Raw genomic sequence first — 22,999 nt, forward strand, 5'->3', positions numbered from 1 at the left:
AGACTGCTCAGTGGTTAAGAGTGTGTGCTGTTCTTGCAGAGGAGCTAAGTTCAGTTTGAAGCATAGCACCCACGTTGGCAGCTCACAAATGTCAGTGACTCTAGCTTCAGAAATTTTGACATCTCTGACCTCAGTTGTCTCCACAAGCACCAGCACTCATGTGCACATACCCACACAAACACATCATTATTAAAAATAATACAAAGAAAGCTTTTTCAAACTAAAAAGATGAATATGATTGTTAGGGTGAAAGATGGATCTGGGAGGAGTTGAGAGTGGGTATGACCAAATTACGTTTTGTATGGCCAGGCGGTGGTGGCGCGCACCTTTAATCCCAGCACTTGGGGAGGCAGAGGCTGGTGGATCTCTGTAACTTTGAGGCCAGCCTGGTCTACAGAATGAGTGCTGGGATAGCCAGGGGTACACAGAGAAACTCTGTCTCAAAAAACAAAATAAAAAAAATTGTATGCATGTATAAATGTCTCAATTTATGTTTTTTAAAAGAATATGCTTGATATAGTAAAAATTCCTCCATTAAATCATTTTTTTAAAGATTTGTTTATTATGCAGTGTTCTGCCTGCATGTGTCCCTACAGGCCAGAAGAGGGCACCAAATCTCACTACAGATGGCTGTGAGCCACCTGTGGTAGCTGGGCATTGAGCACAGGACCTCTGGAGGGGCAGCCAGTCTTCACCTCTGAGCCATTTCTCCAGCCCCCCTCCATTAAATCTTAACCCATAATTATACACTTACTTTTAACAGACAGTGAAATAAAAGGATGTTGACTATGTTGAAAGCTAATCAGCCACTTTTTTTGAATGGAGCACGGTTTACTTGGAGAATTGCTCTTAGACAAACTAGGATAGTCAGACTTAGATACTTAGAAATTTATCAATTAACCAACTGACATAATTCATTTCAAAGAAAGCAACTACCAGTTATATACTGCCACAAGTTCACGCCTTTAAGTGACAACGAGAATCCTGGAAAATTATCATCTACTTATTTGGGCTTGACAGGCTATCAAGACTTAAGACTTTGTGTGAGGAGAACAATGGTGATATTAATGATTTTGATATTACATGATTGGGGCCACCAAGATGGCTCAACAGGTAAAGGCACTTGCCACCAAGCTTGACAACCTGAGTTAGACCCCTGGGACTCACAGCACAGAAAGAACTAACTGCCCCAAGTTGGGAATTTCTTCTCAGTACTCGAGGGTCAGTTTGTCCAAGTCCGCTCAGTCCTAATTCCCGGACTTAAAAAAAAAAAAAGGGACTCAAGAATTTAGGGGATTAAGTCCTGAGCCTCCACGAAACCAAAATTATCTCTTGCTCTCCTGGCAGTTGGCCCAGCAGTTTTACTTTCTACGTAATAAATGTCAATTAATGGTGCACACATTAGCGACAGGAGAGACACAGAAGGACCAGTGGCCCTTGATAAAGGATGAAGAAAAACGTCCCTAATTCAGCAGGCATCACGGGCTGGGGCTTCTGTGGCCAGCTCTCAGTCGCAGCTACGAGGTCCGCAGTGCCCCGCAGAAGACCGGGTCGCCGCTGCACAGCGTGGCAGTCGCCGCTGCACAGCGTGGCACCCACAGGGCACTTGGTTGTGCACCAACGACTAGCTTCTCTCCGCCAGACTGCGGGGAGCAAGGGGCGCCCGCCACTCCTCAACTGGCAACGGCCTCACCTTACAGCGCCCCACCGCTTAAACCACCCTCATACCTGCAGAAGGAACCTACAGTCATCCCGGGCGGCGGAGCCACAAGCAGCACCCTCCTCCACTTCCGGTGGTGCGTCAGCTAAATATCGCCTGCGAGCAACTTCCGCTCTTCGGCCTAGGAGCGGAGCGCCGCCCGCCTGGGAACGGCTGTGTGGCGCTCGCGCTTCACTCGGCCTCCTTAAAGGGTTGCCCTTTCCTGTTCCGCCTTGCGCCAAGTGGGCTCGTGGAACTGCGAGACCCAGAAGGTTTTTGGCACCCGGGAGGTCGCGGACGGCTGCTCCGCGGCTGTCATCATGGTAAGGAGGTCGCCTCGGGCGCTGGCGACGGAGGGCGTGGGGGTTAGCGTGGTTGGACTGTCGGGGCGGGAGGACGGTGGTAGGCGGAACTGAGACGCGGTGGAGCCTGATGTAGACTCCCGGAACGAATGCTTAGCTTCGGGACGGGCAACACGAGTGAGACAGAGTTCACTACTAAAGTCCTAAGCGTGCTAGCGTGGCGTCGGTGCCAGCCTAATGGCTTGTGATACTAACCCTGTATAATGAGCATTAATGGCATCACACCATTTTACTGCTCAGTAAACCTACAGTCTTTGCAAAAAACCAAACAGCAAATAATTTACGGAACCAAACCTACCCGTCCCGACTGCCTGCCTTTTCTGGATATTTCTCTACAAAATGGAATGCCTCATACCTTTCTTGTAGTTGCTGCAAAGTTTATGTGATAGCAGTTAGAAACACCACCCGTAATGGGTTTGTTTCTTAGCATTACTGTCATTATTTTGTGGGTTCAAAATATAAATAATTGCTGACCACAGTTTCACTATTACATTAATAAAATGAAACTATTTAAGATGCAAAGGGATCCCATACACTTCTGACAACGAGCAAAATAACACACCCACCATGGAAGACAATATGGCAGTAGACAATTGCCGTATAGAGATCTGGATCCAACTATATTTATTGTATCTTTATTCCTAATCACCAAAGGGAAAAAAGTCCAAATATCCATCATCTGGTCAGGGGACAAACAAATGAGTTTTTGTCCACACACTGGGACACTACCCATCATTATAAAATATTTAAGCACTGCTAAACACAAGGGTATATTCCAGTTGAAAGAAGCCAGATGCAAAAGGCTGTATGTTCTGTAGATTGCATTCACTGGGAAAAAGTAAACCATGTAAGGTTGTGCTGGCGGTGGTGGCTCTCGTCTTTAATCCCAGCACTACGGAGGCAGAGGCGGTGGATCTCTGAGTTCTGCTGGATCTCTGAGTTCTGCGACCGCTTGGGCTACACAGAGAAACCGTCAACAAAAACCAAAGAAAAGAAAAAAAAATAATAAGGTTGAAGATGGAGAAAGAAGACAGACTTCATAGTAGCACAAAAGAACATTTTGGGCTGATGGAAAATAAATATGCCATCTTGATTGTAATGGTTACAGAAATGTATGATAGGTCAGAAATTACACCTACACACCAACTAAAAATGGCAAATTTTGTTTTATGTAAATTGTGTTTTGGTAAAACTGACAAATTTTCTTTAAAAAAACCTGAAAATAATGTACCTTATTGTCCTTGGAAAAAGAATGAAGTCTTGTAGTTTCCTCATCTTTTTTAGATTTTGGATAAATATAAATTCCTTCATTGAACAGTAGCTTTTCCTGAGATTGATGCAACTGTAAACACCTGAACGATGTCCAAGGTTAAAATGTATTTAATTTACATCATTTGAGTGGGTAATAGTGCTAGAGTCAAAGTAACCTTTCTTAAATCATTACAGCCACAGAATGAATATATTGAATTGCACCGTAAACGCTATGGCTATCGTTTGGATTACCATGAGAAAAAGAGAAAGAAAGAAAGTCGGGAGGCCCATGAACGTTCAAAGAAGGCAAAAAAAATGATTGGACTGAAGGCTAAGCTCTACCACAAACAGCGCCATGCCGAGAAAATACAAATGAAAAAGACGTAAGTGGTCCCATCTGACTGTCTTGATCGGGTAACACCCATTGGGTAATAATTACCAAACACATTCTGAATCTGTTTCCTTCCTGATAGTATTAAGATGCATGAAAAGAGAAACACCAAACAAAAGGATGATGAAAAGACCCCACAGGGAGCAGTACCTGCCTATCTGCTGGACAGAGAGGGACAGTCTAGAGCAAAAGTACTTTCCAACATGATTAAGCAGAAACGGAAAGAGAAGGCGGTAAGCAATAAAAAAATTAAATCGTTTTTACTTGAGAGAAATATTAATTAAAATTTGAGGTTCTAGGTTTATCTCCAGTTTAATTTGGAACATTAAGGGAAACCACTAGTACCATTATTTGGATATTGAAGTCTTAGAACATTTCGTAAATTTTTTATTTTGATGATGAGTCAAGATTTGCTTATTTTTATTTTATGTGTATGTTTGCCTGTGTGTGTGTATTTATGACACCACATGATGCCAACAAAGGCCAGAAGATGATGTCAGATCCCCTGGAACTGGAATTATTGTTATGAGCTGCTGTGTAAGTGCTGGGAACTGAAGCCAGGTTCTCTGAAAAGCAGCATTTTAAAGGCTCTTAACTGCTAAGCCATCTCTCCAGCCACAATTTTGTAAATTTAGTTTGATAGAAAAAAACTTGCTGTCTTGTCAGCAAGGTTGATGTATCCCAGTTGAAAAAATTTTAGAGTTTTAAGAAAATATATCAGGGAGCTGTGGGTGTAGCTCAGTTGATAGTGTTTCCCTAGCTTGTCTGTAAACCCAGCACTTGGAAGGGGGAGGCAGGAGGATCAGAAGTTCAAGTCATCCTTGGGCAAATAGCAAGCTTGAAACCAATTTCGTCTACATGAGACCCTGCAAGCCATTAGAATGCCATATATCTTTTAATTAAAAACAAAGTGAGTAAGTAGTGAACCTTAAAAATTCAGTAATTAATGACTTCCTACATTTGAAAATCCCTGATCCTGTGCTACAGAGAGAAAAACACAACTTTCTTCTTTTTCTAGCCTTACAGTGCCAAAATTGGTTCTAGTGGAAATTTTCCAAAGGGATTTAATTAAATAAAAATTCAAAAGTTCTTTTAGCATACCTTTTACAATTACTGACAAACTAAAATTCTGTCCCAGTTCAGAAAGAGCACAGATATTTTTAAGTAACTGAATAGGTTGATTTAAGAAATCCAATAGAGCCGGGCGGTGGCGGCGCACGCCTTTAATCCCAGCACTTGGGAGGCAGAACAGGTGGATCTCTGACTTATTATCACTTGACTTATTATCTTTTCCTTACAATGTAAACATACACTTTTAGGGAAAATGGGAAGTCCCTCTACCCAAAGTTCGTGCCCAAGGAGAAACAGAAGTATTGAAAGTTATTCGAACAGGAAAAAGGAAAAAGAAGGCATGGAAGAGGATGGTCACTAAAGTCTGCTTTGTTGGTGATGGTTTTACAAGAAAACCTCCTAAATATGAAAGATTCATTAGGCCAATGGTAAGTTTCTGTGAGAGTGTGATGACTTAATGTTAGCCCCTTGTTAAATATTCCTGGATAAAGTGTAGTACAGTTTCCTGAAATTGCTAAAATTGATGTGAAAAACAGCTTGGACAGCATTTTGTGGTGAAAAACAGCTTGGATAGCATTTTGTGCTATTTTTAAGTCAGTAGTGGAATTACTTAGCATTTTCCCCTGAATCTAGACTGAATCTTAACTTCAGATTCATAATAGATTTGAAAGAATTTTTACAACACATTGCCAGTGGATTCTTATATTTAAACACGACACATTAGGCTCTTCATTTTTTTTTTTATAATCATATTTTCCTTATTCAACAAGTAAGATGCTATATGCCTGAAGTGCTAGGCCTCAAGCACGGGCCTTTGATATCAGCCCATTTGACAACTGAGTAAGAATGTTTGCTTACACCAGGCAGTGGTGGCGCACACCTTTAATCCCAGCACTCGGGAGGCAGAAGCAGGCAGATCTCTGTTTAAGACCAGCCTGGTCTACAGAGCGAGATCCAGGACGGGCACCAAAACTACACAGAGAACCCTGTCTCAAAAAACCGGAAGGAGGGGGAAAAAAAAAAAAAAAGGATGTTTGCTTACATTTGGTCTTAGCCAAAGACCTAAAAAGCATTGGACATAGCTGAAGTTTAGTGAGGTAAATATCCTTTTCACTCCTTTTGAGTATATTCTACATGTAACCATTTTTGTTTTCTTAAGGAACTATAAAAGTAGCTTCATTTCTGTTGATAGCAGTAATGACATTATCTCCACAAACTAATCCCCTACCTACAATTTCCCCTGTTGCTTTGAAAAATGTGGAACTGATTTTTCAGAGTCCTTTCAGAGACTTAATATACCACCATAAGTCTAGCCTGCTTGGAAACAGGACTGTTGGGGTGTTGGTCCTAATGCTCAATCTGAATTCTCGAAATGGGTTCACATGCTGCAGTCACTGCCAGCAGTCATGCTCTTCCCATCCAGCAGTGCAATTTCTCCCTCCGCAGCTCACTTACTGCACCACAGGCTACCTGCCTGGCCGGCAAAGCCCAGAACATTTATTCACTCTTAATTTGACATCATTCCTTCCATCCTCACACAGGTGATAAAGCAAGACTGCATAGTGTTCTGATATTTAAAGGACTGTACTGATAGGACCCCATTCGGGTCTATAACAGGACCTCTTAAAATATTCTCTGGTCTTTGAATCATATTGCCATCTACATAAGGAAAACTAACACCTTCCTATCCCTCTTTCTTCCCCATCTCTAAAGGTAGTTCATGTATTTGGAATTTGAAATTGGAACTTGTGGACTTGATTCCATATACCACGTATGATTTAATCTAGAAACAAAACTCAAGCCTGCAGACCCTTGTTTCATTAGTCATTGTGAAGATGGAGGGCTCTTATAAGGTTGTCGTGTATAAATGAGCCTATTGTGAGCTCTGGCACATAGTAAGCCTTCAGTAAGTGTAGTGATAAGGAAAAGAAAAATACAAGTATTGACAGAATATTCTTACATGGGAAAACCTTTTGGAGTCTGTGTACTTCTTCCTACCACATTTATCCACTGAGATTTTTAGTCTGTAGAAACATTAGTATCTTATCTGATCTTTTAAGACATGATTTATCCCCTAGTTGAGATAATTAGAAAAGATGAGGATTCTAAAGTCCCTGTTTACCATTTGGACTCATTCTTATGGTTGACTTACTAGGGCCTGCGTTTCAAAAAAGCCCATGTCACACATCCTGAGCTGAAAGCTACATTTTGCCTGCCAATACTTGGTGTGAAAAAGAATCCATCATCCCCATTATATACAACTCTGGGTGTGATCACCAAAGGTACAGTTATTGAAGTGAACGTGAGCGAGCTGGGCCTTGTGACACAAGGAGGCAAGGTTATTTGGGGTAAGTAAAAGTTTAAATATGGGGTAGCTTTCCTAGAGTCCTGACGCAGTCACTTAACTAAGTGATAAAAGCATACAATTGTCTTTCTAATGTGAAGAGTCAAGTATGTTGGTAGTAGAGAGATGAGGTCTTTCCTCATTGATTTAGTTTCTGCTTTTACTGCCCAGATTATCCCTAAACTTAGATGTTGTTTGAAAAGAAAGATATTGTTTAAAATTGGTTGTGAAATTGATTAGAAATTCATTAAAGCAAAGTAAGTTATGGAAAATAGACACTAATATAATGTATTGATAAAATGGAGCTGGCTGCTTTTTTGAACATTGTTTACATAAACTTAGAGTACAACTTGATCTTCAATTTGCTTATTTATTAAATATGGTAGTTAGAAATATTTTAGACAAAAGTTTTATTTTTTAAAGTTATTTTTCTTAAACTTTCTTTTCTTCCTTTGGGTCTTGTTTTCCACAGGAAAGTATGCCCAGGTTACCAACAATCCTGAAAACGATGGGTGCATAAATGCAGTCTTGCTGGTTTGATAGTGATTTCTACTGAAGACTACCCACCTTTAGCAAAACACCGTCACTGTGGTTTTTGTGACTACACCAAGCTGTCCACCCTCTGCAGTCATGAAGGGGTATTTATTACATTGGGAAGAAAAATAAAAACTGCTCAGTTTTACAGTTAGTCCATCTACTGTTTGGTGCCTGAGGGCTTACGTGTTGATAAACGTTAGTGACAGAATAGCACACATACAGATAGATGTGAACAAAAGAGTGTGCACACAGTAGTGCAGGTCTGTCATTACTGGAAATCCACCTGTGTAGTTTGAAGGACCCATAAAAGTAACCAACACTTACTTAGTGGGTAAGCTAGGAATTTGTTCGAGTATTTTCCATCTCATTGCCATTAATCCTAAAAAAATGGAGCATTTTAAACTTGTGGTAATGTTTAAGTTTATAAAATACATTAAAAGTATGTGAGAAGGTAAATTAGACTGAAAAAAATTCCACTTGTAATTAATATTTTATGTAGTACTTCTGTGAATTTCTACCATTTTCTATATTCTAAAAATAGGATATTGCATTTATATTGCCACAATGATGTTAAAAATTGGTTAGATAATTCTAGACTATGTACTAGTACCCTGAGATGCGGCACTTGGATTAAAAGTCATGATTTGGAGTTGTAACTTAATTCAAGATCTTTTGTGACATATGAATCCCATGATCATGGCTTTGAGCTTCAGAAAGTGTCTGTATATCACCACATTTGCTTTAAATTGTTTTTTAAGTCTGCCTTCATAATAATAGCCAATGTGATTGGTTATGCCTTTAACAGAATCATTCAATGTCTAATACAATAAGCACATCTTCATGAATGAAACTCAGGGGAAAAAGAAAAATTGAAAACACAGACCAGAAAACAATCACAAAATATAGGTTTAATTACTACTTTAAACATTAAGGGGGGCTAGCAAGGAAACCAACGATAAATTCTCCAGTAAGACTTGCTACTGTGAATGATACATCATTCCCCCCCTCCCCCTAAGTTTTAGAACGTACAAAAATGGTAAGGGAAAAGGAAGGTTAGTAAATGACCATTCGGTACAGACAGAATCACCTCAGGACTTTCAATTCGATTTTAACATTTCCCACCAATAAAAACGGGTAATGTATGACTTATTCACTAAGTTACAGAAGGTCAAAGGAAGTCTGACTGCAGGTAATCAGTGGGTACTGCTGAAGTAGGTTTGCTTGTTTTTCTAGAACTAAAAACAGCAAACTATCTTGTACCAAAAAAGCATGGTAGGAAGTATGAAAACAAGCATGACATATGTAACAGACCACACCAAAAATCACCAGATTGTTAGTGGACATAAAAGGCAGAAGTTGCTTTGTAAAATACGGTTACATGAGTAGTGTTAGTGTAAGTTCTTTATTTACATTAAAATCTTTCAGTTACTGGTATGACCACACCTTAGAAGGTGATCCCAAAGGGAAGAACCTTAGAGCAGATGTTTAGTTGGTAGAAAGGGCTGAAAGGAATACTACTCCAAGTCACAAACCATCTCAGGTAACATTGTAGTCATCTGTTAAAAGTAAGCCATTAATGACTAGATGTCCTCCTTATTCTGCAAACCAATGGAAATATGAAAGTAGACACATTAAAGTAGAAGAATGTGAACATACGTAGAAGACTGGCATTCTAAGTCATGCTATTATTTGATTTCTTTAAAAAAATCATAATAGAATCTCTGCATCTTTAAAGTTGTAAAGGATCTTTACAATAAAATTCTTAAATAAATTAATTTTTGTGTGGTCTAACAGTAGTTTAAGTTTGAAAGTAGAACTAAAATTTTGCTAATACTCATCTGCTTTATATTATATAAGGAAATATATATGTATATACACCAGAAGGGAACATCCTCCACAAATATGACTTCTAAACAAGTACCAGTTCACAAGAGACTACAGAATATGACCACTCAACAAATAGCTGCTTGAAATCACAGCAAGCAGTCCTCCTAATGCCTTGCAAAAACTACAAGTATCTAAGTTTATTCAGGTTCCCTACTGAACATAAATTTTGTTATAAATTTTATATAATTTTATATAATCAGTATGTTACTGAATATAAAAGATCTTTTCCAGCTTTTTCCTGTGATCTCTAAACATTAACTTCTGTCACAGACAATAAGTTTTCTTGTTTGCTAAATAAAATGTTTTGAAATTGCTTTAAATTCCATTTATACCAAACAAGTTTGATAAGTATAAGTTTATACTGCTAGTCCCCAGTATGATATGTGAGTGTGTTTCTTTAACTCAAGAGACTATTCACAAATCGAGCTGCCAGTGAGTGCAATCTCTTAAAAATACTCGTGTACAGAATGTAAATTAAAGGGAAGAATAGCCAAAAATACCTACAAGAATTCATTAATGTGCATTAAAAAAACTAGATTAAATTTCTGAATCTTAAGAGAATCTTAAGTTACTATCTCTAGTTGAGATAGTAACAAAAGTTTCTCTAAATGTGTAAAACAGCATCAGCATTTGGCAAATTCATCAATTAGCCATATTTATTCTTTTAACTTAGCATTTATTGAGAAAAATGCTATAATTTTCACTTAGAATGAAATCATCTAACTAGCTTCTAACCAAAAATTAAAACAACAGGTATATGAAAGTGTTCTAACATAGAAGAGTTTGCTATTTGGTCTGCTTAAAGACTTTAATTAGACTTTTCTAAAACACCAGCATCCCTAAATAAAACGTAAGACATGACATCACCAGATCACCTGACTGAAGACTGAATGAATGGAACAAAACCTCACAGCATCTCAAATAAGGACACAAAAGTCTAGACATTTCTCTCACAAGGTACAATCTGTTTCAAAAACAAATCTAAATGGTTTCAGAATAGTCTCCAACTTAAGTATAAATCAGTACATGGTACTTCCAAAGTAGTACTGACAGATTCCCTATGGATTCTGAAGATAATCGTTTTGTTCATTTTAAAACCAAATGTCATGAAGAAATGACCAGGCTTTCCCCCTCTATAAAAATCAGATGCTCTTGCCATGGCAATAAAGTACACACACAGGTAGCCTGCAGCTAGTACTCAGAATACATCAAAAACACACAAGATCCAAAGGGACAGCAAAAATCAGAATTTAGGCATTTGTACATCTCGTAGGGTAGATCTAAAATCAGTGTTTCTAAACCTATCCCAAAACAGACACAAGGGTATGAACTGCAAGCTAGATGGAACTCTTAACAGAACAAGCACAGTGACTTAAAGAGCAGTGAGAGATTAAGCAGGCTTAGGAAGGAGCCTATACTTCTGCAGTACTCATTAACTGGGTAGGAGTAAAAGTTTCTGCGATCAGGACCACAGTCCAAATTAAACTACATTCTAAATTCAATTATTTGAGGTGTTTACCAGATTAAAGATAAAAGTGTACTCAAGTTTTTCAGCATCTTTAAATATACAGAAAAATTTAAAAATTATAGCAAACTAATACTTCAGGTGGAATTTCAAATTACCCACATGCCACAGTTAAGTCTCTAACAGTACTGTTAACATCTGATGAAATGAAAGCTAGCCTGTGTGTGTACTTCTCCACAGATGTTGAAAAAACTATCTACAACTAATAAAAACCAGAACAATCATCTTCACTGACCATAAACTTCTATTTTTGTCCTCTCACTTGAGAGTATATTTAATTTATTGACACATTTTTGTTTATGTATGCCTACACTTTAAAAAAATGGAGACTGGTTTTGATACTAAGTTAAAACTTTGAGAACCCTTGCCAAGTTTTACCATTAAAACCCTTAGTATAAAAGATTTCTATGATCTTTGTGTTAGAAAGTCTACTTGTTTTTTAATTTTTAAAATACTAATGATTAGATGTTCTACCTGCTAAAGAAAAATATATGACATGGATTCCCAAAATTGACACATGGTTCATAAAAATAAAAGTTACTTACAGAAAATAGCCTGAAAAAATTAGAATGGTGAATCCTAAAGAGAAGAGAGAAACCTGCATTTGTAAATTAAGTTCAAACTGAAATTTTGGAATTTGTCCTATGCCCCACGCTGTTTATTAATTACCATGGTAAAAACAACAACTACATTACAAAGAAGAGATGTATCATACGCATGTCTTCCTCATTCAGGACAGCTTGGCTTTCTTCTTGGCAGGTCCTTTATGCCCTTTGGCCTTTCTTCTCAAATTCCGCCTGTCTACTACAGGAACTTCCACTTCTACCTCCTCCGAGCTGCTATCCACAGCTTTCTCGGTTGATTGTGTAAACTGGTCCAGTTGCTCAGAAGACGCTTCAGATTGCTCCTCTGACTGGTTCTTCTGTCCTGCGTTCTGTGGAAATGGCACATCTTCCAGTTCTACCTCTATCAGAGAACTCTGAGCAGCAGGTGTTTCCTGGGCCTCCGGGCCCCCCTCCTCACCCTGCTCCTCCAGTGAGGATGTAGTCTTGGGTGATAAATTCTCAGGGATGGGGTCTTCAGCAAAGTCCGCTACTGCAGAATTTGGAAAACCACTGTCAGACTTTTCTTCATTTGGCAGAGTGCCGACATTGTCTGAGTTCCCCAAATGTGTTTTCTTTTTTGAAACTAGGGACAGCTTTTCTTCAGTATGTCCTTTATCATCAGATGAGCCTTGATCTGTCAACATTTCTGAGTCAGAAACAGGTGAGGTCTGAAAATAAATAAATATATAGAATATTTATATATAAAATATATATAATATATTTACATATATAATATATATATATAAAAATAAAGCTCAACAGTTTTACAATATAGTACTAAAATGAATCATTCTCAATGTCACTAAACTTCTGTATAAAGAACTCAATACTGACTACTTTTGTTACAAATGAGTCCATATTCTAAATTCAACTCAATTTCTTCAGTATTGTTTCATGGCAAGTATAATACAGTACTTATAAGAAAGAGTATCCAAGACACTTTACACTTCAAGATTCTCCCAAACCATCAATTGCCTCTAAGTCTTGGTGTTACTAGAGCCAGAACGAAGAATCTCTTGGGACAACACTGTGCTACCCGCTACCCCTCGCTCAGTCTAACTGGTTTCATTGGACAGTAGCAGTAAGGGTGATGGGCGTTTCATTCACCAACCTCAGTAAGACACTTAGAGAGCATTACTATACATGTCTTTTTGCCATAAACTGAAAAATTCAAAACCAAATTAATTTTTAAATATCCCATCAAGCTTTTCTTTAGCTTGTCTACTGAATTTAAAATAATCAAAATTACTATAGTGGTCATAGCCAATGAACATAATAAGTACTCAAATGTTTGGTAAACCATGTTTTGTAATTTTTCTAATCATTTCCCTAAGTCTGTAAAAGAGTGCTCATTTTGTTACCATAAAGCAGATATGATGTGGGGTGGGGGTGGAAATGAACCTTGAAAGACAAATATAAAATGTATGTCTGAAATACAAAGGTTCCTAAAGGACTACCTGCTAGGGTGGAGGAAAAGATTCTGAATCCTCAACCTCTACCTAATGGCACCAATACTGGCAAACATTACTTATAAGAAAATGAGGCGATTCTGCCTTACCTTGTCTGGTGCAGCCTCAGAAGCTTTTGGAGAGTCTGCCACCAGTGGAACAATATTCACAGTCTCTTCACTGGAACTAAAAGATGGAACTTTTAACTCTTCTTCTAGACCTTCACTAGTGGAGTCCTCCTCTTCAGTTACAAGTGAGGTCTTAAGGGCATCATCCGCTACCTCTCCATTCACAGGCTCTACTGCAGAGTCCTACACCAAGTGGAAAAGTCAGGGTTTGATTACAAACTGACTGTTCAAGAAAGACCCATTGTCCATCGGTACCTGTCATCCACCAGGACTCACAATAGATTTACTGGAGGAGGAACTTAGTAAGCAACGTCAGCAAAGTAGAGTCCCCAAGGGCTGGGTAGTGGTGGTACACACCTTTAATCCCAGTACTCAGGAGGCAGAGGCAGTCAGCTCTCTGAGTTCCAGGACAGCCTGGTCTACAAAAGGAGTTCCAGGACAGCCAGAACAGTTACACAGAGAAAACCCAGTCTCAAACACCCCGCCCCATGCGCCCCCCAAGAAAGAAGTTCCCAAGGACCACACACTCCTGTTATTCTCTGGTGATAGGGCAGTACCAGGATGCCCAGGGGTTACACAATGTGGGTCTGAGATTCAATGAAAAGATCCTGCTCCTTCCGTCTATTCCTTCTTTTTCTTTGTTTTGTTTTGAGCCTGGTGGTATGACTATAATCCTAGTATCTGGAAGACTGAGGCAGGAGAATTTCAAGTTTGAGAACAGTAAATATAATGGCAATTCTAAGGACAGACTGAATTACATAAAGGGAGATTCTCACAAAAAGAGAATATTTTCAATCATTTATCTACATTTTACTGTTATACCAAGTGGTGCAGAGTTGATGACAAACAGAAGGTAATCCAGTAAACTCACAAAAGGACTAACCAGAGTGGAGAAATGTTAAAGGGAAGAAAATAAGAACAACAGAATGTAAGACAGAACTGTGGTCACAAAGTAATAGGCAATGAGAAAAGGTCAGTCCACGTTTTGGATTTGAGAACAGATTGAACAAAACGGAAAAGGAGACTCAACGTGGAAGAATTAAGATGGCGCTGAGGTTAAGAGTGAATGCTGCTCTTGCAGAGGCCTAGTTCAGTGCCTAGCTCCTATGTTATGTGGCTCACAACTGTAGCTACAGCTCCAGAGGATTCAGCACCCTCTTATGGCTTCTGTGGGCACCTACACTCATATGCAGATGCTCACACACAGAAATACCCCCCCATAATTAAAAATAAACATAAGAAAAAATCAGAAGTATTATTGGATTTAAGATGACAAAAATATGCAGGAGGCAAGCTACACTATAGATAAAGACCTGGGGTTGGGGAGACAGCTCAGTTGTTAAGGAGCATTTGGTATGCTGAGTCAAATCCCCACATCCACTTAAAATGGATATAGATACAGCTGCTTGTTCCTGTAACTATCAGCAGTAGGAACCAGAGACAAATGGATCTTGGACTCACTGGTCAACCAGCCTAACCAGCCAGTCTGGATAAAAGGCAAGTTTCAGTTCAGTGAGAGACCCCATCTCAAAGCACTAAGGCACACAGCAATAGAGGAAGGCACCCAACATCCTTCTCTGGCCTCTGCATGTGTCCACACGAGTATGTGCACCCCCCCACCCCCCAAAAGATAGGCCGTGAACCAAAAATCAAAGAACAAAGGACTGAGTTTCCTAGAATGTACACTCTTAGGAGAAAAAAGCATGATTGAAACATATATGCACAGACTTGGACATATATACATATACAAGAACAAAAAAATAAACAAAACTCACAAAGATTAAACTGTTACAAAGCCAGGAAACTATAGAACCTTAAGGAAGGTAAAGTAGTCACCCACCCCCAACAGCTAAGAGAAGCTATTGGAATTCCAATGGTGCTGTCACTGGAGTGCTGTAATAACATATGCTCAATATCTTGCCAGATGACACACTTAGATGATACACACTGTATATTATAGCTTAAAGAAAATTGCTAAGAGTGCTAGAGAGCTTCTCAGAGTTAAGAGCACTGGCTGCTTTTCCAGAGAACCCAGATTCAATCAGCAGCACCCACATGGCAACTTAAACTGTTTGTAACTCCAGGTCCAGTGAATCCCATGACCTCTTTTTCGTGTTTCAATTTTTGAGACAGTCTTTCTATACAGTCCTGGATGTCCTAGAACTCACTGTGTAGATCAGACTGACCTCTAACTCACCGAGATCCACCTGTTTCTGCCTCTCCAGTGCTGGGATTAAAGGTGTGCACCACCATGGCTGGCCCCTCTTTTGACCTTCAAAAGCAGTAGGCATTAGACACCTAAGTGGTGCACAGACATACATAGAGGCAACACAGCCATACACATTTAAAAATAATAGTAATAAAGTTGGTAGGACTTTTATTCTTATACTGTATACACTAGGGAAACAGGTGAAAGACTTTCAAGAAACTCAGGTGCATACGAAACAACAAGGAACGTGTAAAGTAAAAAGGACTGAAGATATCCAAAAGGAAGGACAATGGGTCGAGGGGGGAAAGGAGGATAGGAATAATACACATATAAAGAGCTCAAGGATCAAGCCAAATTTAATAGTTTCCTTAGCCACAGAGAATTTATCTATTTGTTTTGGGGTGTTGTTTTGTTTTGTAACTACTTTACCTATTTTTTCCAGGAATTTATAAAATCATCTGAAGTAAGATAGATAGATAGATAGATAGATAGATAGATAGATAGATAGATAGATAGATAGATAGATAGATAGATTTTATAAAATCATCTGAAGATAGATAGATAGATAGATAGATAGATAGATAGATAGATAGATAGATAGACAGACAGACAGATAGATAGATAAGAAAAATCCAAATCCAAATAACTCATTATTAATTCTTCTAACAAAAGCACAGGGGCAACTGAGGACTGACTGCCTGGGCCCTACCTGGTTCTACCAGGCTTTATCCCTGTGTACTTATGTATGTTTAATTCCACTTATCAGTCTGTATTCAAAATACACTGAAGGATCTTCCTATGTGCCTTCCTATTATCCCAGCTAATGGGTACTTTTTAACCACCGAGCACAATTCTAGAACACGGCCTTCTGTCTCCAGCAGTGCATGGTCAAGGACATTTTCTGCTTTATTTAACGAGTGACGTCATACTTTGCCACCATCTTGTTTCTCCAGGCGTGACTGAGCTTCTGGTGCGGCCTGGGCATCTTTATCACTGCTTTCATCTTCAAGTTCAACCACTCTCTGCTCAGGTTCTTCTTGTAGGAGTTCTTCTGAGCTCTCTGATGTGCGTGCAGAACATTCTATTCTAGAAAACAAACCAAGACCATTCTTGTTTTTTCTTATTACAGATCAAGGTAAAATTTGAAGGATCCCATTTTTTGAGACAGCATAGGTGATGAAGTCAGGGCCTCCAGTACAGTTAGGCAAAGCATTGTACAATCCTGGCCCTTTTTATTTTGAAAAAGGTCTTGCTAATAAAATTGCTCAGCCTGACTTGGGGCTCACTCACAGTCCTCCAGCCTCAGCAACCTAGAATCCCTTCTTAACATAGAAACATTTAGATAACTAAATGCTATTCCATCAGCATTAGATTCTGTAGGTCCAAAATGAATCTCTTCATCCTGATAAATTTGTTCTTTTTCTGGCCTGTTATTTAGTTCAATTAAAAATATCACACTTTCTCTATTTAAACTAAACCTTTCATCTACTCTACTGGAATAAACATATACCCCAGTTGACTTCCAATAATTTTAGTGCACAGCTTCTGTCCACAATTATAGGTACTGACTACTTGACAGGACCAAAGGACCTAACATCATACTCTACAGACACTTGCTCAGCCATGTGCACTGCCACTCGATTCACAATAGCTAGGAAATGGAAACAACTTAAATGTCCTTTTACTGATGAATGGATAGTGAAAATGTGGTAAATATGTACCATGGATTTCTGTCCAGCTGTAAAGAAAAATGAACTCATGAAATTTGTAAGTGAATGGATAGAACTAGAAAATATGTACTGCAGTGGTTTAAAAAATAATGGCTCCCACAGGACCCTATGTTTGAATTCTTAGTGCCTGGTTGCTGGGACTGTTTGGGAAGGATTAGGAGGTCAGGCCTTGTTGGAGATGTGTCACTGGGTATGGGCTTAAAGTTTCCAGAGACTCCCAGCATGCTCTCTGTGTCCTGTCTGTGGATGGATGTGAGGTTGGGCTGCTGCTCTAGAGTCATGCCTGCCTGCTTCCTGCCATCCTCTCTACTATGATAGTAATGTGCACCTAACCCTCCACAACTCCAACATCCAAACGAACCCTTCCTCCTTAGGCTGCCTTTGCCATGGTCTTTTAAAAAACTGCTGTACTAGGGACAGAATTAAGGAGTTGGTAGTGGGGGGTGGGATATTGCTGTGACAGACATGATCATCTGCGTTGTTTTTTTAAAGGAATCTGGGAAGACTTTGGGACTTTGGACTAAGAAAGTAGTTGGATGCTGTAAGCAGAGCTTAACAGACCATCCTAGTAGGCGCTTGGAAGACAGTAGTGCTGAAAACTATGTGGACTGTAGAGATCCTGCTCAAGAGGCTTCAGAGGGAAGAATTTTAGGAAACTGGCTAGACATCATTCTGTGCTGTTTTGGCAAAGAATGTGGCTGCCTCCTGCCCCTATCCTAAGAACTTGCCTGAAACTAAACTGAAAAATAATGGAACAATTTCTTCAGCAGAGGAGATTTCAAGACAATCTGATCTTAAAATTCCTAATAACCATTCCACCATGTGATTAATAACAATCACAATCACTCCTATGCAGATCTACAATGAAAAGGAGCAAGTGGGGCAAAAAGAAATACAAATCAGACAGTTTAAAGAGAAAAAGAGCACATGACACCCAGAGCGGCAGGATTTGGAGTTTCCTCTGGAGGTTTACTCCAGCCTCTTACTGACTGGGCTTCCCATCACACTGTTCAGATAACACTCCTGGGAAGCAGAACCTAAACACAAACTCTTGAGCAAGCATACCTGCTGCACCACAATAAAGCAGCTCCACCTTCAGGACTAGAGGCCAACAGTACTGAAGCGACAACACACGAAACACTGAGTGAAGACCATTCCCTCCTTACTTGTCTGCTGAAGCCGATGGTGAAGTCTGGGCACTGTTTACATCTTCCCCTTGAGAACCACTCAATTCCGAATCCTGAAACCGCCTTCCGATCTTTGGTCGCTTTAGATGACTGCTTCGAGGACGAGTGGAAACAGGCGTCTTTTCTGGCCCTGAGGGAAACCAGTAAAACTGCACTTGACTATTGGCTTGACTACCTACCTATCACAACACACAGAAATGCAAGAACTACACCAGCTTAATCCACCCACTGCCCCGTTATAGCTTTACTCGCTCCTTCAGATCAAGCTCGGACAACAATGTCAGCCTTTGTCTCATTATCAAATGACTGCCAATGTCCACTCCTCTTATCTGAGCTTACTGTTTCTGCACTTTCACTCATGATCTCTCTTACTGATCTGGGGAATGGTACAGACATGATGATCCCTATGTTACAAGAAAGAAGGAGGGGCTCAACAGCACCCTCAGAGTTCACACACAGTAAAACCAGGGTAATAGGGGCAAGAGAGTCCAGAGCTAGAACACTTACTAAAAGAACAGCTGGTTTTCTTACCTTCAGACGTGCTAGCAAAGGCATCTTTTAGGGAATGGATCTAAAATAGAGATAAAGATTAAAATCTAATGTTTTAACTATCCTTTCTCACTATGGACCTATTTTGTTCATAGTTTCAAAGAAAAATATTTAACTGTATTCAAATAGTACTTTTTGTTAAGAAATACACCTTCAAATTAAAAGGTTATGTTATATCCCTTGGTTCATTATAAGCTTAAGAATTTATCCAAGGATCTGAAATGTTAGAGGTTTACCTTGGAGTGTCTTAGCATTCTGTCCACAGCTACCTGCTCTCCTGGATTTCTCTGCATACTCTCTTCACTTAGGTAACTATTGCTGATGAATCAAAACATACAAATAAAGCTCCCCAACTTCTACCTGGATTTCCTACATTATTCCTTACCCACACTAATGGCAACAGCAATTAGTCATTCTAGCAACGACCTGTGTAATAGCAATGAGTCCTTCCTATCTATCCCTCAACCAATCACAAAGCTTGCTGACTTTAAATGAAGGCTCTCGCAGAGCTATATTTCCTCTCACCATTGCTTTAGCCCAGGCCTTTACCATCTTAAATCTAACAATTCCAAACAGCTTCTTCCCTGGTCAAGTCCCACACTTTACAGCCTATCTAATCCTTTACACACAATGAAAGAATGCTTCCCAATCAAAGTGTGCAATTCCTTTGCTTAAAACTCTTTTTTTTTTTAAGTCTTTTTTTTTTTAAAGATTTATTTATTTATTATGTATACAGCATGTATGACTGCAGGCCAGAAGAGGGCACCAGATCTCATTACAGATGGCTGTGAGCCACCATGTGGTTGCTGGGAATTGAACTCAGGACCTCTGGAAGAGCAGTCAGTGCTCTTAACCTCTGAGCCATCTCTCCAGCCCCTGCTTAAAACTCTTAAATCAACACTTTATCACTGTACAGAATACAAACTAAAAAACTTTTCAATAATTTATTTCTTTCATATTAAGTTTGCCATCTCTAAATTATCCCTTACGTTTCTTTTACATGCTCTCTTCTAAAACGTCCTAACAACCCTTTTCATAGAACTCCACCTGTCCTTTAAATCATCCTGTGCTATGTACCTTCAATCACTTGCTATAATAACTAAGGCAATTATTATCCCGCAATTTATTTATGTTTCCAACAGTGGACCATCTAGTTCTCTCAGGTATTCAAGAACCATACCTTTACCTCTGAACATCCACTTCTTGCTCTGATACCCGCCCCATTATAAAGTACCATCCACTCATTCACCCACTCATACACACCCACTCATACACCCATTCATTCATCCACTCATACACACTTACTGAACTACAACATGGTGGGCACACACATCCAAGATCAATTTAGAGTTTAAAAAAATTTCATCCTGTATTTCACAACAACTAGTACAGCTATGTGAATTTGAAAGTTGCCAGTAAAAGAAATGACAACTGTTTTGACGTGATGGATATGCAAATTATCCTGATCCAATCATTACATAATGTACACAATAAAATGTCACATTATACTGCATAAGCATATGCAAATATTATGTGTTAAATGAAATTTTAAAGTCTAATTATAGACTATAAAGAAGTTAACTGTGGCAAATGTATAATAAAAATATTGCCTTCAAGAAGCCTGTTGTTCAACTAGAAAAGATAAACATGACAAAAGATAAACACATGTAATGTTTTATGTGCACAAATAAGTGAAAGCAAGCCAAATACCACCATCACCTAAAGAACGAACCACGGATGTTAAAATAAATTTATGTAAGTGGTTGTAAAGTTTTCTTGAACTAAAATATTAGAATAGTATGAAGAATATGAACTTGAAAAATGACAGAAAATACAATTTATGCTATTAACCTTATGACATATTGCTACTACCTTATATTCTCATTCAAATGACATTTAAAATTATTTGGCTCCATATTAAAATAAACTATAGTCTTTATTACATTTGTAGGAAGAGCAGAGTTTTTAGTTTTTCTTGCTTTTATGATAACTGAAAGTAGTATGTGAATATATATCTAAGGGATATGGACTATAACATAAAAAGAACAGAGGCTTGCCAGGCAGGGTGGCAGACACCGTTAGTCCCAGAACTCAGGAGGAAGAGGCAGATGAGTCTTTGTGAGTTCCAGGTCAGCCAGAGCAACAAAATGACACTCAGTCTCAAAAACAAACTCAAGAAAAGGAAGAAAAAGAACAGACACTATGATGTTCTAAACATAGAAATATGTATATATAAACTGATTTTGCAGTAGTTTTATTATTTGTTATCCTTAGACAGGTATAAAAACTTCATCCAAATAGTTAACTCTTATGTCAATTAAGACACGAAATATAAATTGTATTAGGTATACATACAAAAAATTAACAATGGCTAATAATCTGTGTAACAGTATGTACTTTTCCTTTTATATTTGCATATTTAAAATTAGCTTTAATTAGCTTGTAATACTGTAAACATCATTAAAAATATTTTTCAAAAAGCATTAAATCTTTAATAATCAGTTGACAGAAGCCACCAAGAAAATGAATGCAGTTGTAATTACCAAAATTTGTTGAATATAAACTAACATTTAAAAGGTAAGCTGGGCCTTGTAGTGCAAGCCTACAATCTGAGCTATTCATGAAGCCATGAGGCTGAGGATATTTTCAAGTTCAGGGCCAAGCTAGACTATAAGCCAGCCTAACCAACATGATGAGACCTACCTCAAAACTAAAAGTAAAAGGGGGGCTGGGCTGGGGACGTACTTAACTCACTGGTAAAACACTTTTGTAGCACACATAAGTCCCCCTGTTCAATGTTCATGATCACCAAAACAATAAACAACAAAAACAAAGGACACAAAGCCATTGCTGTCTCCTATGATGGTCACAAAGTGTACCTGCATCTCACTAGACTGGCTGTCTTCCACTCCAGGTTCATATTCTAGTCCAGTAGCAAGACCATATTCTCCAGACACAGGTCTTCTAGCTTCATATTGAGAAATCTCTGTGTACAGAAAAAATGTTAAATTAGAAACCAGTCCTATTTGATTTTCATTTTAATAGTATCTAATGATTCTCATCAACTCCCAAGAGCAGCATAAACAACAAAGAATGAAGAATCTAGGTATGCTCTATCTCCTTTACAAAGCCTAGTTCACACTTCTTCATTAATACACTGATTTTTTTACTGCCAGTTCCTACTGCAGTATTTCATCATCTGGGCTAGTCTAGGCCTGTTTTTGTCTTTTGTTTAATTTTATCTACCTACCTACCTACCTACCTACCTATCTATTTATTGGTTTTTGAGACAGGGTTTCTCTGTAGCTTTGGAACCTGTCCTGAAACTTTTTCTGTATACCAGGCTGGCCTCAAACTCAGAGATCCTCCTGTCTCTGCCTCCTGAGTGCTGGGACTAAAGGCATGCACCTCTACCACTTAATTTTACTTTTTAGACTTACTTAATGTGCATGAGTATTTTGTCAGCATGTATGTATGTATACCATGTGCATACCTGGTGCCGAGGAGGTCAGATGAGGATATCAGATCCCACGGAACTAGAGTTATGCAGATGGTTGTGAGCCACCACACTGGTGCTGGAAACTGAATCCAATCCTTTACAAGAGCAGCAAGTGTTGCCTAACTCTCCAGCCCCCTCTAAGTCTGTTTTTTATTAGTGACTCGAAAGTTAAAGCCCAATAAAAACTTTTAAGTAGGTCTGCAACCAGAAAGATCACAACATTGCTCTGAGGTGTCAGACACCAGCATTAGCAGCAACTGCTTTTTAAACTGTCCCATATTCTACCAGTCTTACCTGTAACTTTAATTGCTTCTCTCTGTAATGCTCTGGTGACTGGTGTCCGCTGATGCCAATGACCTACCCCTTCAACTTCCCAAAGAAGTTCATGATCTCCCGGATACTTTTCAAAGTATTGCTTGGAAGCTGAAAAACACATTTAACAATTTCCTAGAAATCTCAACTAGTACAAAAGAAGAAAGGAAAATGAGGTGCTCAAGTAATTCAGTGAGGAAGCATAACCTGACACCAAAACCATGACCAAGGTAACTCACAGAGTATGCAGCGGTCTCAGTTACAA

At 38.9% G+C, this 22,999-nt stretch overlaps 2 protein-coding genes across 2 annotated transcripts in view; one reads left to right on the forward strand and one right to left on the reverse strand.

Annotated features, from left to right (window-relative positions):
* The first annotated feature begins 1,578 nt into the window (after window positions 1–1,578).
* On the forward strand, window positions 1,579–9,430 carry Nsa2 (NSA2 ribosome biogenesis factor). Its single transcript, XM_059276268.1, has 6 exons — window positions 1,579–2,022; window positions 3,508–3,695; window positions 3,786–3,936; window positions 5,023–5,202; window positions 6,930–7,122; window positions 7,591–9,430. The coding sequence occupies exons 1-6, from the start codon at window positions 2,020–2,022 to the stop codon at window positions 7,656–7,658; spliced, it is 783 nt and encodes a 260-aa protein (XP_059132251.1). The 5' UTR covers window positions 1,579–2,019; the 3' UTR covers window positions 7,659–9,430.
* Window positions 8,544–22,999, reverse strand: part of Fam169a (family with sequence similarity 169 member A) — a 54,931-nt gene continuing 40,475 nt past the window's right edge. The window contains exons 7-13 of the mRNA XM_059276269.1: window positions 22,717–22,845; window positions 21,794–21,909; window positions 18,906–18,945; window positions 18,354–18,504; window positions 16,387–16,543; window positions 13,231–13,431; window positions 8,544–12,340 (exon numbers count right to left, since the gene is read on the reverse strand). Coding sequence (XP_059132252.1) covers window positions 11,798–12,340; window positions 13,231–13,431; window positions 16,387–16,543; window positions 18,354–18,504; window positions 18,906–18,945; window positions 21,794–21,909; window positions 22,717–22,845 — 1,337 coding nt within the window. The 3' untranslated portion in view covers window positions 8,544–11,797. The remainder of the gene's footprint in view (window positions 12,341–13,230; window positions 13,432–16,386; window positions 16,544–18,353; window positions 18,505–18,905; window positions 18,946–21,793; window positions 21,910–22,716; window positions 22,846–22,999) is intronic.

This window comes from Peromyscus eremicus, chromosome 11 (assembly GCF_949786415.1).
Source record: "Peromyscus eremicus chromosome 11, PerEre_H2_v1, whole genome shotgun sequence".
Taxonomy (NCBI): Eukaryota; Metazoa; Chordata; class Mammalia; order Rodentia; family Cricetidae; genus Peromyscus; species Peromyscus eremicus.

Bases quoted from the DNA above. Each gene is read 5' to 3' on its own strand.
- Nsa2 (XM_059276268.1), top strand. The intron at 3,937-5,022 runs GTAAGCAATAAA...ATACACTTTTAG, and splicing joins AGAAACGGAAAGAGAAGGCG to GGAAAATGGGAAGTCCCTCT. The intron at 7,123-7,590 runs GTAAGTAAAAGT...TGTTTTCCACAG, and splicing joins AGGAGGCAAGGTTATTTGGG to GAAAGTATGCCCAGGTTACC.